Below are 14,481 nucleotides of genomic sequence, written 5' to 3'. Positions count from 1 at the left end.
TTTGAGAACAGAAGCATAGAGAGGAATTCAAAAGTCGTGATGTGTTCTGTTTGTCCAGAAGAAGAAGGGCAGACTTGCTACCAGAACTTCAGGGTTCATACTGTGTAACATGATGCATGCTCCACAATGAGCACCATTTTAGCCACATTGCCTACGGACATTCGCTAGACCTTGGACAAAACATTTAGCCTCATGTGGCACTATAAACTCTGCTTCCCTTTTCTGAACCCTCTCATCAGATTTTCCAAGATCCCAGCAGGATACAGAAGGCACACTCAAAAGGTATGGGCAGAGTTAAGGGAACCCATGGGGATGGTGAGGCACCCAGAAACTACCAACAGTGGGAGCTGATAGACCCTTGGCCTGAAAGGCAAGGCGGGGAGAGCGTATCATTGGAGCCAGTGAGAGCTGCAACCCTGGAGAAGAGGCTACCCAGTGAGCACTGTGGCCATAGAGAGGGAGTCAGCAATCTACATCTACCCTGCCACCTATTTTTGTGTGGCCCACAAGCCAAGAATGGTGTTTATTTTTTTTAATGGTTATATAAGTACCTTCATAATACCCTTGAGTTTGCCTCTTGACCTACAAAACCTAAAATATTGACTCTCTGGCCCTTTACAGAAAATGTTTGCAGACTCTTGTCCTATAAGAATGAAGCCACTGTTGGGGGCAGGGGGGAGGGAGGCAGCAGAGGGAACAACACCCCGACCTCGCCATCGTCTTGCCCTCTCATTTCCTTCTGGTGCCACCTATTGGCCAAATCAAAAGGAAGCCAAATGATGACATCTGTAGAGGTCAGGCTTCCAAGGCACAGAGCAAGGAAGGCAGAGAAACAGAGAGCAGGCAGCTGCTGGAGAATAACCAGTCCACTCTCTGCCCTCACTCTACACAGGGAGAACACCTCCACCTAGTGCAAAACTTTCGGGAGGTACTGGGAAGACTCCTAGCTCCCCAGTGAAAGTGGTCAGAGTCATAGACATCTTTATACGTATTGCATTCAACTCCCTTTTGTCATGCATTCCATGGAATAGATTTGAGAAGCAGAGAAGCAGGTGAGCACATTTGCTAAGCAAACTCAGTGGGAAGTCATTAAGAGAAGGAGTCCACGGTGGGCTTCTCTCCACTGTTGCCCAGTCTAATTTAAGACACCACACTGACCACACTTCACCCTTTCCTCATTCCAGGCTCATGACCAGGAAATTTTCCGATATTTGGCTGAATTTTCCTTTGCTCGGTTTTCACCCCCCGGATTTATAGCACCCCATGCTTCTCATTAAATTGGGACTGACCATTTCAGACAAGTTAAGTCATGCCCAGATGTATGGCCACCAGATAGATTAAAACCAGGACTGTTTTCAGGTTTGCTGGAAGGCTTGCAGCCTTCACAGTAATGATTTTTCTCCTTTTCCAGTAGCTCTTCCATGTGACTGGAAATGACAGAAATGACAGCAGAAGGACAAAAGCCAGACCCTGCTGGCCAGGCTGACCAGCTGTTCTCTGCAAGAGAGCCAGACCATGAAGGAGCAGGGTTAGCCCGCCCTACTGGCAGGGCCTGGGAGGGCGGTGGTCTTCTGTTCGTTCTCCGTGAGGCCAACCTGTCATCCCTGGCCTTAAGCACCTTGACCTTGTAATCAAGTGGCATTCAGTCGTGACATTTTTGTGCTGCATGAAACCCAGGAAGACACACCAAAGCCTTAAGTGTTGTCAGATGGGCTGTTGATGTGGAACAGATTTTTTTTGTCCCTCTCTGGCTACTTTTTAGAATGGCTCCAAACTTGTTTTAAACAAAGACCAAAAGAAAAAAAGAGCAAAACAAAAATGACCCAGTGTGAGTGTGTGCATGCGTATGTGTGTGTGTAGGGAAAGTTTCCAACTTTCTGCCTTAATTTATCTGAGCGGAAGCACAGGTCATAATATTTACCATATATTCTTAAGTTGTAAAAATTCAAGTGTTAGTCTATAATGGCCCTATAAGTTGAACTACCCTCAAAATTCTCAACTTCTGACTAACTTCCAACCAGTGGAGGCAGACAAACCAGAAGAGAAGGCACAGCTGCTGCCTGGCCGAAAAAAGAAAAAAAGGAAAGAAAAGGAAACCCAGCCACAAACCCCACGCACCAGGGTTCTTTGAACGAACGATGGCCGCATGACCCTTCCTAGCACAATCTTATGTTTAGGAGGAAACAAAAGCCACGTTTACACAGGACTTCCAGTTTGTCTGCGTTGGTGTGTGGACCGTATTGTCTGAGACTGAGGTACAGTTTGGGAGCCTGGAATTGGTAAATTTCTCATTTTACAGTCAACTTCATAAGAAGGAAAGCTATTTTTAAATGTCAGCGCATACACGCTGGCAGAGGGTCCCCAGGATGGTGGGGAAATCTTTTCACTTCACAGAAGCAGTTGGGCATTTCTCCTGAGGAGTGAGGACCCAGTGTCTTAAAATGTGTCCCACAGAGAGGCCTGTGCGTGATGGACACTCACATCTGAAATAAACAATGGAGTCAACTCAAAGGCTCCTCCCCAGGCTTTGGGTAAAGCCCGTGGGCTGACTGGAAGAGGCCCCTGAGGCTCTTCTGGCCCCAAAGGGATGTAATTACTAAGTCCATCAGCTACTGTCTTGAAATGACAGACTTCTGCCTATTTGCAGAGAATCAAGGCTCCAAGAGCCTTTGTCATGCACTTCTCTTTGACGGTAGAGTTACTTTTTTCTCCTCTTCTTGGTTGCGAACACTCTTATTCTAAAGCTTCCTTCAACTCTTACGTAAAAAGCTACCTTAGGGGCTGGCGCCCGGTGGCGCAGCAGTTAAGTGCACACGTTCCGCTTCGGCGGCCCGGGGTTCACCAGTTCGGATCCCGCGTGTGGACATGGTGCTGCTTGGCAAGCCATGCTGTGGCAGGCGTCCCACATATAAAGTAAAGGAAGATGGGCACGGATGTTAGCTCAGGGCCAGTCTTCCTCAGCAAAAAGAGGAGGATTGGTGGCAGATGTTAGCTCAGGGCTAATCTTCCTCAAAAAAAAAAAAAAAAGCTACCTTATGTAGGAGTAGAAAGCCTTATAGGCTGTGTAGACTGTTTTCTGTGCCACAGAGTGGTGACTTTGGCTTCATTTGTGGAACAGTCAGAACTCAGAAGACTGAGGGTGCAACTGGAACTAACTAGTCTCACCGTGTCCAGAAGAGCCCGACGACAGAAATTCACCTGGGTGACAAGTCAGGCACAGTTGCAAGGCCTTTCCATACACCCACTCCTTTATCTCTCACGACAACCCTCGAAAGTAGAATCTACTACTATTCCCATTTTATAAATGGAAAAACCAAGGCACAGAGAGGTTAGGCAACTTGCCCAAATTCACACTGCTAGTAAGATGTTTCTTGAGGCTTTTTTATTAGCTGCAATGTATCCATTTGGACTAGCAATGAAATCCATTATTAATCAACTAGGACAGAGAACAGGGAGTCTGGAGGTGAAAGACCAATTGGAAGTTGTTCACAGAATGAGTGAAAGATCATGAGAGCCTGGGCCAAGGCAGTCGCCATGGAGATGGTGGGACAGGTGTGGGCAGGACGAAGCAACAGGAGAGCTGTTACAGAGAGAACATCCACCCGCTGTGGTCAAATTGGATATGAGGAGGTGGCCGAGGGAGAGGAGGTGAGAATGATTCTTTGGTGTCAGCTTGCCTGTCTGGTTGTTGGTGGTGCCATCAACCAAGGCAGGGTATGCAAAAAGAGGAGCAGATTTGGGGAAAGATAGCTCAGTTGTGATGTTTGGTTTTCAATACCTGTGATACATCTACATTACAACTAAGATTTGGTAGGTAATTGGACACCCAGATCCGGAGCTCAAGAGAGGACGAAGCTGAAGATAGAGTTTGTGAGCCCTCAGCAGATAAGTGGACATTCAGCCCATGAGACTAGATGTGAATTCTCAGGGTGAGCACTCAGACTGAGGGGTGAGAACAGAAGAGAGCCGGGAGGAACACCACCGAGTCAAGTGTGGGTGGAGGAGGAGCAAAAGAGGCTGAAAAGGATGAATCAGAGAGATGGGAGGAGCAGGCAGAGGCTGATGGTGCTGAGGCCACGGGAGAGTGGAGACCGGAGGGGCCCAGCACATCGGATCTCTGAGAAGAATCAAATAAAATGAGGCCCAAAGGTGGCCAAGGCGTTTGGCCCTTGGGATGCCATGGATCACCTTCACTTCAGTGGAGTGTTGGGGCCACCAAACACTGCCAGAGAAGCCAGATCGTGGCGTGCTGAGGAGGAATGAGAGTGTGGCTTGAGGAACAGTGGGGAAGGGGGTCTGCGGAGCACAGAGTAGAGGAGGGGTGGATACATGCTTGTAAAGTCCAAACTGCTGGATTCTTACACTCTTCGTGACATTCCTTCCCATCTTTCTACAGAGCCTCTTGAGTTATCATTTTAATGACTTTACCATGGTCGTAGATAACATTTAATGAATACTTTCTATGAGACAAGTCCCTGACTTCAATACCTAATTGTAAGCCCTAGAACAAGTTAATAGAGTAGACAGTATTATTACCGCCATTCTAAAGATGAGAACAGTGAGGCTTAGGGAGGTGAAACAACTTGTCCAAGGCAACAGAGCTAGTGAGAGATAGACCCAGAATACAAACTCAGGCAGTCTGAATTCAGTCATTTTAGGCTTAAATATTACACTATGATCTGTTGCCACAAGGAAACATAATTTACTACCCATTCTCCTGGCATTATGCATCTGGTGGTTTCTGCTCTTTTGGTTTGCATGTAGCTTTAAATTTCTGCTGAGTTAATTAGTATGCTTCTTCAACAGCCAAATTTTCTTTCAGCCGCATCTCCTCGCTCCTCGTTTGTCAAGGAGTTGAGTGACTAGCGCACAGAACGCCGTGGGTGGGCTGATTCACAAAGCCAAATACTGAGAGTCCCCCAAAAAAGGGAAAGAAAAAGAAAAAAGAGGCATTCGTCCAGGAAATCCACCTGGCTATATCCTGAAATATAAATGCTTATCCCAAAGAAACTTACAGGAAAACATTTAACTGATGATTGAAACAGTTTAATGCAGAAAACCACGCTGAACACAGCAGCCGTTCCATCCAGCGTTCTAAAGTCATTTCAAAATATTTTTAGAGACTTTGCCAAAAGAGATGAGAAACACTACTCTTAGCAAGACAAAATTTAAGCCACAAGAATTCGAACAACAGTTGATAAAGGTACAAGAGCGTATTTTTTATATCTAAACATAACCCACCAGAAAATAATTTCAGAACTTGAAGTCTTCGAGATAATATTCTTAAATTGACACGCCACTATAAAAGCTTCATGCCAAGGAACTTGAGCTCTAGACTTACCAGCCTTTCCAGCACTACCCTTCAGAGACCTCTTCTAGATCAGAGCACGCATGCACACACATGCACACTCAACTGAAACAAATTTCTCACCAAATAATGTTTATCCTCACCATGTGCAATGAACTCTCGTATTTTCTTTTCTATTTTATTTCCTAAAAATTCTGGGCCTAATACACAAAACTATTTGATGAGGGCTTGAAGAGTTGCAGCCCACAGCTTAGAAACCCTATTCTAAAGTATCTAAATGAAAGTGCTCCAGCCAGAAGATCTGCAGGAGGAAGAAGCTGCAATTGGTATCATAGAAAGTGTGTGAGCTTTGGGGTTAAACAGACATGGGTTTCAATTGCACGTCTCCAGCTGACAAGCTGTGTGCCTGTGGGCCAGTTAGTTGCTCTCTCTGACCTTTCATTTCCTTTCCATAACACTTTGGGACAGCTGGGAGAATGAAATGAAAAGACACGTGGAAAAGCACCTAGCCCAGCACTTGGCAGCACATTCATTCATCCAACAAATAGTTATTGAGTGCCAGATGCTATCCTGAGGGCTGGGCATACAGCAGTTAACAAAACCAGCAAAACCTCTGCTTTTATAGAGCTGGCATTCCAGTTGGCAGAGACAGACCTTAAGCAAATAAACATAGAATATGTCAGGGAGTGATAAGAGCTGGATTACTTTGCCATTGCTGCTTAACAAATTACCAAAAACGTACTGGCTTGAAACAACACATATTTATCATCTTGCAATTCTGAAGTTCAGAAGCCTAAATTGGGTTATTGGGTTAAAATCAAGGTGAGGCCAGGGCTGCGCTCCTTTTGAGGCTCCAGGAGAGAATCCATCTTGTCTTTTCCAGATTCTAGAGGCTGCGCTCACTCCTTGGCCCCTCCCTTCTCCAAAGCCAGCGATAGTGGGTTGAGTCCTTCTCACATCGAATCGCTCTGATTCTGCTTCTGTTGACACATCTTCTCTGACTCTGATCTCCTGCCTCCCTCTGTTAAAGAACCGTGTGGTTAGACTGGACCCACCCAGATAATCCAGGATAATCTTCCCATCTCAAGATCCTTAAATTAATCCATCTGCATTCTCCTTTTTGCCGTGGAGGGTAACATATTCAAAGGTTCCAGAGAATAGGGTGACATCTTTGAAGGTAGAGGGAGCAGGGGCAATTTTTCTGCCTACTGCTAGAGCTAGGAAGGAAAATGAGGCAAAGCAAAGGAGGCTCCCGCCTGTTCGGGAAGTAACCAACCAAGGTTACTACTAAGAGCAAAGCTAAACAAATGTTATTTTTTCTCTTTTAGTATTTGCAGTGGCAGGAACCAGCCTCCAGTCAGCACGTGTTGGGAACTAGAATGACCACAGGCATTAGACTCCCTTTGTCACCTACTGGGAAAAGACTCTCTCTTCTCAAATTCAACCAATTACCTACAACTTCAAAGGAGTTGTGATTTTTGGTCGTCTGTGGCTTTTGGTCATTTGTCCCTGGAGTCTGGGGTTCCCGAGCAAGTCGTAGCTGCCAAGTAAGCTTAGGGGACATCCAGAGATCCGCATCTCAAGGGCCTTTAATTGGTCTTGTCCTGTCGACACTTCTGTTTAGTAATTTTCCTGAATTTGTCATCATTGTTTTCATTTGTGGACTCTGGGCACCAAGCAGGAAGAAAAAACTAGAGTGAAAGTTGAGACTACTGACTTGTGGTGTGAGAATATGCCCAGAAGTGTGATCAGGGCAAAAGCCAATAGCCTGAATGAACTTCTCCATGTTTGCCAATGTGGGGGCTAACTAGAGTCTCAGCTGTGTCCTGCGTGAACATCAGGGTCCTCTGTTACGTGTCTCTTCCCTCCCACATTCCTGAAACCCACATTTGGAACTTAGGGACTGGAGAGTCACTTATCCTGTCCCAACCACTTTGCTGTTGTGTATTTTTCACATGACTAAAGAAGCATGGAAACTTCTACACATCGGTGCTGGCCACTGGTCTGGTTTCGTACGTAATCTTGGTGCATTTTTTTGTTTCAGGGAAAACTTGATGCCTTGTGGGTCCTACTAAGGAAAGGATATGATCGAGTGTCTGTGATGCGTCCACAGCCAGGAGACACGGTAGGATGCATTAATGGTGTCACGCACACACATTCTTTTTCTCTCTCTATCTGACTTTGTAAAGCTAGAATAACTCCAGATATACAAATCCAGCTATTATCTCATGTTTTGACAAATCAGATACTAATTTTTAAAATTCTGGTTTTTACAAGACCTTGAGTTTTGACTTGCTTTTCTGAAAAGGATTTTGACAAAATAGGTTGGATTTAACCTCCCCAGGACTTGAACTTAATTTGTAGGTACAGTGAATGAATAAAGAGCGGCTGTTTGTGACTTTGGGCAGTCCCAGGAGAGGGGCCCGCTGCTCCTCAGCCACACCGGTCAGTGGTGACAAACAGGATGCCAGAGCCGCAAGATGGGGTGAGGGAATAGAGGCCACAGAAAACTCCCACCATCTTCCAGCAGTTCTTGGGCCCAACTGGTCCAGGGCCACGAGATCTTCTACCCTCGTGAGGATTTGCCCGATACTGTCAGGACCAAGCTTGGAGTGTCTCCATCTAAGAGGATTTAGAAAGAGAGGAGCCGGCAGAAACCTTAGAAACCATCTAGGCCATGTCTTCATTTTGTAAATGAGGAAACGGAGAACAAGAGAAGCTGAAATACTTGTTCTGTTCAGATAGTAACAACGCTGGAAACAACCTCGGTTCTGCTGAAATCACACCACTGCTATGTCTTCTTGTGAAAGCTAGTCTCTCTTCCATCAGTTTTACAGAGCAAAGCTTGGGACCAAACCCTCCCTCAACTACCAGCCACCTGCATCTTCCATCCACTTCTCTGGAAATCAGGCACATTGACCCAAAAGCAGAAGAAAGGTGTCTAATTTAGAGCTCCTTTCAAATCAGGCACGTTCGGGTCTTCCTTCCTGGCTGGAAAACTCCAGGCAAGTCCTTTAACCTCTCTGAACTTCATCTTTATAAAGTAGATGACAATAACTACATCATAACGTGGCTAGCTGGAGAAGGTAATGTTTGTAAAGCATTTGGCCCAGTGGTGAACACATAGTAATGCTTAATCCATGGCGAATATTATTATGATTATTTAATGTGTGCTTTTCTACTGTCTGTGGAGGGTCAATGTAAAAATTCGAACCATACTGTAATTGATGTGTGTCAGATATACCCACGTCTTTACCCTGCCCACTCTTCAACACAGCACAACTAATAAAACACCAGAGCAGAGCCTGTCAGGCAGGCCCCTCTCCCTTTGCACCTGGCAACACTGAGTGGATTGTGGCCGACAGGATTTGGTCTAAAGTTTCATAAATTGTGCACGCTACTGCCCAATTAGCTGTTCCCACTGCAGGTTGTGGCAGGAACAGCAAGCAAGTATGGTGTGAAAAAAGCCAGGTCATACACATGCTGGCCTGACTTGGCCCTCAGGGCATATGGAATTTGTATTTTGTCTGTGAAAGTCAATAAGAGCACCCTGCTATAGCAAATTTTAAAGTACAAACTCTACAGTTATCAGAAATGAGCAAAGACCATAAATTTTGTCCTTGGGGTGGTGTTTGGCCTTCTAAGTTATAAATCTGGTTTCTGTGGAAAATTAAGAAATTTTTTTTAGCATGCCTCAGACTCATCTAACAAATGAAGAAAAAAACAGTAAGATACCTAAACCTCAGGTTCAACAGTACTATTCTTTGTGACAGAACATGCTGGTACAGTGTACAAGCCCAGTTTTTTCAGGACACCTGAGAAACATCTCCACTAAAATTTGTTAACATTCCATTCTTCACGGAGCAGTTTGGCAGGAATAAATTCATAAACTGGGTCAACCTGAGAAGTGGGAGTGGTGTACGAAAGAGAAAGAGGAGAAAGAAATATTATGTAAAAGATGTGAGAACCAACACTGTTTGGGGGCAAGGCTGCCTGGATAAACCCAACAGCAATGGAATGAAAACTGATGGAATTTCCTCCAATGAATCACACCTAAATTGAATCTGTTATTTACTAATTCTGAATGAAAGTTTGTATTAACATTTGAAGCTGTTCCATGTGCTTTTGAGAAACACAAGATCACCTTGAACTTTCATTATCCAATCACACAACATCATAGATTTGAATTACATGAGGTCTAAGAATTAGTATACATTTGAACATGTTCTCAGCACTGTCATAAGTTATGACTGTCCAGCCGACTTTTAAATGGGCTTTCTTTATAAAAATCCTGCTAAAAATTTAAAATATATGGGAGAAATAGATGCAGAGAATTGTGTCCTTGTCGTCATGGCAACAGCCACAGACATCTTGATGTTTCCATGGAGTTACCCCAGAAGGGTCACAGATTAGGTAGGTGCGGGAATTCAAAGCTATCTTTTGGCAACTCAGGAGAGAATTCCAGGGAAGAGAGGATGATGCTGTGCTTTGTCTCCATGCTGATTCTGTTCTGTTTTGCATGATCTTAGGAGAGTCACTGGAGACCTGTGTTACTCGCACAGTGGTGACTGTAAGAATTCCTCAGCCCTGATTTATGGGGCTGACCACATTTTCCATAAACTCAAAATGACTACATCCAGGCATGTGCTCGTGAACAAGAGTCACAGGTTCTGAATTTTCCTTTAAAACAAAAACAAAAACAAAAATCACCTAATTACATTCTCACTTCCTTTCTGAATTCTTTCAAATACATGTTGATCTCACAGAAACCTGGCAGTTCTTCCTTCTCAGCTCTTGTCTGCTCCATCCAACCCTTAGGCAACCCACCCCAGCCCTACAGTTGCAGACACAGGCCCACCAACAGAGCCTTTGAGGCTGCTGAAAGGGCTCAGCACTCCAGCCCCCACCGCAGAGCAGATGGCTCGGGGGGGCCTGGGCCCAGAGCCACACCCTTCCCTGGGACTGGTGCCCACTTCCTCAGAGCTGTCCGAGCCCCAGGTCAGGGGAAATATGAATGGGATGACAGCAGGAGACATGAATGCTTTCTATCTGCTACCCTCTGTCTCCCTCCTTCTGCCTGGGGTGGGCTCACAGTCCTGTTGCTCCTTGGAGCCCACCAGGAGAACCTGGGCCAACATGAAAGAGAAAGAACCAGAAGAAACCACTTAAATAATAAACCAGCAACACATCTGATCCTAAAATTTAAAAAGTTTGCTAAGCATATGCTTTAAACCTTTGTTTAAACCATCCCCTTGCTTCCAATGTAGCCACCAGTGCTCTTTCAAAAGCGCAGATCTCCAAATGCCATTCTGAGGCTTCAGACTTGCAAAGACTGGGAAAAAGCCCAAACTCCTTAGCTTGATTTACAAAGACCTCCCTTTCCATTTCATCTGCTGCTCACCCTAGGTTTCCCCAGCACCCCAAATAGACTCCAGCTACATGGAATGGCTTACCCATCCCTGAACGTGCCAGAACCTTTTGTGTCTCCGTGCCTTTGCATATTCTAGTTTCTCTCCTTGAAATACCTTTCTCATCATCTCTACCTAAGAACTGTCACCTTGGTAATATTGTTCATTGTCCCCATGGTGTCCCTGTAAACACAGAGAGCTGCCGGCCAGACCCATGCTTTCAAGGGGGCGTTGCCAAAGCAGAGCACATTCACAGAGACTAAGCAAGAAAGTTTGGAAATCAGAAGCTGTGCCCCATGAGCATTTTCCAGAATGGTTTCCAAGGCTTCCTACACACCTGGGCCACTCTTTGAGTTCAGAAAATTTGCTCACCTTTCAGGGACAAATGGCTGAAAGAATTGGGAGGGTTCAGTCTGAGAAAGAAGACTTAAAGGGACCCTGAGAGCTTTGACTTGGTCACTTCTTGGTTCTCACATTATACATCCCATTTTGTACCCTATTTTTTATCACTTAAAAATATTCAAGGAATAATCTTTCAATGCCACCACGTATCCTTGTATAATATCATTTTAATGGCTATGTCATATTCTGTTGTCTATCTGTGACATAGTATTTCTATCTATCTTCTCTTTTGGGATATTTATTTCCAAGTGTCTTTTTTATTTTTGTATTTATTTTGAGGAAGATTAGCCATGAGCTAACACCTGCCACCAATCCTCCTCTTGTTGCTGAGGAAGATTGGCCCTGAGCTAACATCTGTGCCCATCTTCCTCTATCTTATATTTAGATTGCCTGCCACAGCATGGCTTAATAAGCAGTGCGTAGGTCTGCACGCAGGATCCTAACTGGCAAACCCCAGACCACCAAAGCAGAGGTTGTGAACTTAAGTGCTGCGCCACCAGACCGGCCCATCCAAGTGTTTATTTTTATAAATGAAAGTGTTAACAGTATTCTTGTTACCAAAGTATTGTGCACATCCATGAATATTTCCTTAGGATAAGTGTCCAGCTGTCTGCTGGATCGAATGGCATGCAAAATTTTAAAGCTTTGATGCATGTTGCCAAATTGCTCTGCTGAAACATTGTATGGATTAATCCTCACAATAGCACCTATGAAAAGTCCATGTCCCCAGATGCTCACCAACGTAATTAAACTTAACTATTTGATAGGTGCTGATTTAATTTGCATTTTTAGTTATTGAGGTGGAACAATTTTTCAAATGTTTGTTCTCTCTTTTGTTAATTGCCTGTACATGCCCTTGGCCCATTTTTTGATTGGATATTTTAGCATTGATTTTTATATGTTCATTTGCTTAACACATCTTCATTCATTAATCAAATGTTTTGAGGACCTACTATGTGTCAGACCCTGTGCTATGTATTATGTATATGGTGCTTATCTTATATAAAATCCAACATTATATATATAGCCGAATATATAGAGAGTCAAAGTTCTTCCTAGTTTGTCATTTACCTTTTAACTTTTTAAAAATATATTGAAGTTATCTATAACTTTATAGTCAAATCTATAAATCTTTTAATTTCTTCCTTTGGTGTCAAACTTAGAATGGTCTTCCCTACTACAAGAGAACATAATTTTCACAAAAATTTTCTTCTACTGCTTCTACTCCCTCAGTCTTAGTTTTTGGTGGTCACGTGAGTTGGCACATTTTCTATATCTCTCTGGTTATTTTATTGGAAATTTGGGAAAAGTGCCTTCTGGAGCTATCAGCCATAGGTTTTATTAAATCCTAAGTACTGGAACATTATCTTAAATTCTTTGAAGTGTGGAACTTGGCTTGGATTTCCTCTGGGTCGTCCCAAAGGACAGAACTAGAGCCACAGGTAGAAGTTACGGTGAAGCAGATTTCATCTTAAAGAACAGAAGGACAAGTTTGAACAACAGAATGGGCTGCTGCAGAGACTAGTGAGTTCTCTCTTACCAAACAAAGATAAAACGAGTTAAACACCTAGGCTGGGGTATAGTCCAGGATTCTTGTAGCGCATCAGTGGTTCTCAAACTTGAGCACAGAATCACCCAGAAGGTTTGTTAAAATGCAGATTGCTGGACCCCACTCAAGAATTTCTGATTCAGCTGTTCTGGACTGGGGGCTGGGAATTAGCATTCCTAACAAGCCCCCAGGTAATGCTGATGCTGCTGGTCTGGGGAGCACATTTTGAGAACCAGTGAGATACATTGAACTAGACGATTTCCAAGGTCCCTCTAACCCTGAGAGCTTGGGATTCTAAGTCGACATTTCTATACTTATTTGCCCACAAATCCACTGCTTTCCTGTGTCTCTCCATAGAACACCTATTGATACAACTGGGGAATGACTATCTAGCTTAAATCTAAATATTAAGTCCCAACCAGCTGTAGAGGAGTCCTTCCCAGCTACAGACAGTTCTGTTCCTAGATTACTATTTTCAAACATGGATTTCATGGAATCCAGTGATTTTCCAGCTTTAGGCACTGATGCCAGGGTCCTGCCCCAAAGGTTTTCTTTAATTAAACTGGGATGAGGTCTGGACATTGGGATTTTAAAGGCTCCGCAGTGATTCTAATGGCAGCCAGGGTTGAGAACTAGTGATCTGATCAAATCTCCTATTTTTCATCCAAAGCAGCATCTTCTCTTTCCTTCTCGGAACAACTTGAAGGCAACTCTCCACAGTCCTTCATAAACCCTACACCTACGTCTCATGGGCATGAGGGAAATGGATAATTACATCTTCATGCTTTCCACAGTCCCTTTCCCACCAGGAAGATGGTTAACATAGATTCTGCCTCCTGCATTATTGTTACTGCTTAGGTACAGAGAATGGAAAAGGGAAAATATAACTCTGCCTCATGTGTCTTTTATGGATGGAATTTGATCAATATATCAACCAGTCTCAACCCTCTCCAGTCGTGTTTACCCCAACTCGAACTCCCCCCCGCCCCGCCATGTGCTTCAGGAGGAACTCACTGGGATTGGATGCCTTCTTTGTTTTCAGCTCCTTGGCGTCTCTCAGATCTGGCATGGAGAGGCTGGTACATTCCATTACTATCAGCAAGAACAAAATACTAAGTCACACTCTGAGCTTGTTTTGCAAGGCTGGGCCTCCTTGCAATTAGAAGAGGCCCAGGAAATACACATGTAAATGTACATAAACAATATTTGAAATGCATCTGAAGCACAGCGCCAGAGGTTATGAAATCCTCCCCTAGAACTCCAGCCCCAGGGCTGCTGTCTGCGCAGCTGTTTCCAATAAGGGAGCCAGGCTGGTCACATGGGCACTGAGTCTCCCTACTGTCACAGGGGTGAGTTATCTCCAAGGGGAGAGAGTGTCCTCAGCCCGGTCCTTCGAAAGCAGGCGAGCCTCCTGTACCACAAGCAGACTCAGGGAAGGTGTCAGCACTCTATTTTTTTCTTTCTCTTTTCTCCCTCCTTGGTAATGCCTGCATCACGATCTCTTTCTTCTTCCCCCTTTACCTTGGCTGCCTTCCCTCAAACATTCTTTCATCAAACATCTATTGTGCTCCCTCTAAGAACCCAGCACTGAGCCAGGCACTAAGGATACCAATTAGAATAGGACTTAATTCTGGCTTCCTGGAGTTCAGTGTATGATCTGGAAGAGAAGAGAGGGTCAAGCATTATATTAACTGCAGATGGGTATAGAAGCACAAACCCACTCAAAATAACTTTGGGAATGACTGTGATCTCTATTTTATAGAGCAGAAACTGAGGCCCAGGGGAAGTTATGAACTTTCCCAAGGACACACAGC

At 44.3% G+C, this 14,481-nt stretch overlaps 1 protein-coding gene across 3 annotated transcripts in view; it reads left to right on the top strand.

Annotated features, from left to right (window-relative positions):
- Positions 1–14,481, top strand: part of ANTXR1 (ANTXR cell adhesion molecule 1) — a 219,166-nt gene that overhangs the window by 159,781 nt on the left and 44,904 nt on the right. For all 3 annotated transcript variants that reach the window (XM_046660702.1, XM_046660703.1, XM_046660704.1), the window contains exon 17: positions 7,353–7,433. In XM_046660702.1, coding sequence (XP_046516658.1) covers positions 7,353–7,433 — 81 coding nt within the window. The remainder of the gene's footprint in view (positions 1–7,352; positions 7,434–14,481) is intronic.

The sequence above is a fragment of the Equus quagga genome, chromosome 5, assembly GCF_021613505.1.
Source record: "Equus quagga isolate Etosha38 chromosome 5, UCLA_HA_Equagga_1.0, whole genome shotgun sequence".
NCBI classification, from domain to species: Eukaryota; Metazoa; Chordata; class Mammalia; order Perissodactyla; family Equidae; genus Equus; species Equus quagga.
This window is presented reverse-complemented; position numbering and strand designations above follow the sequence as displayed.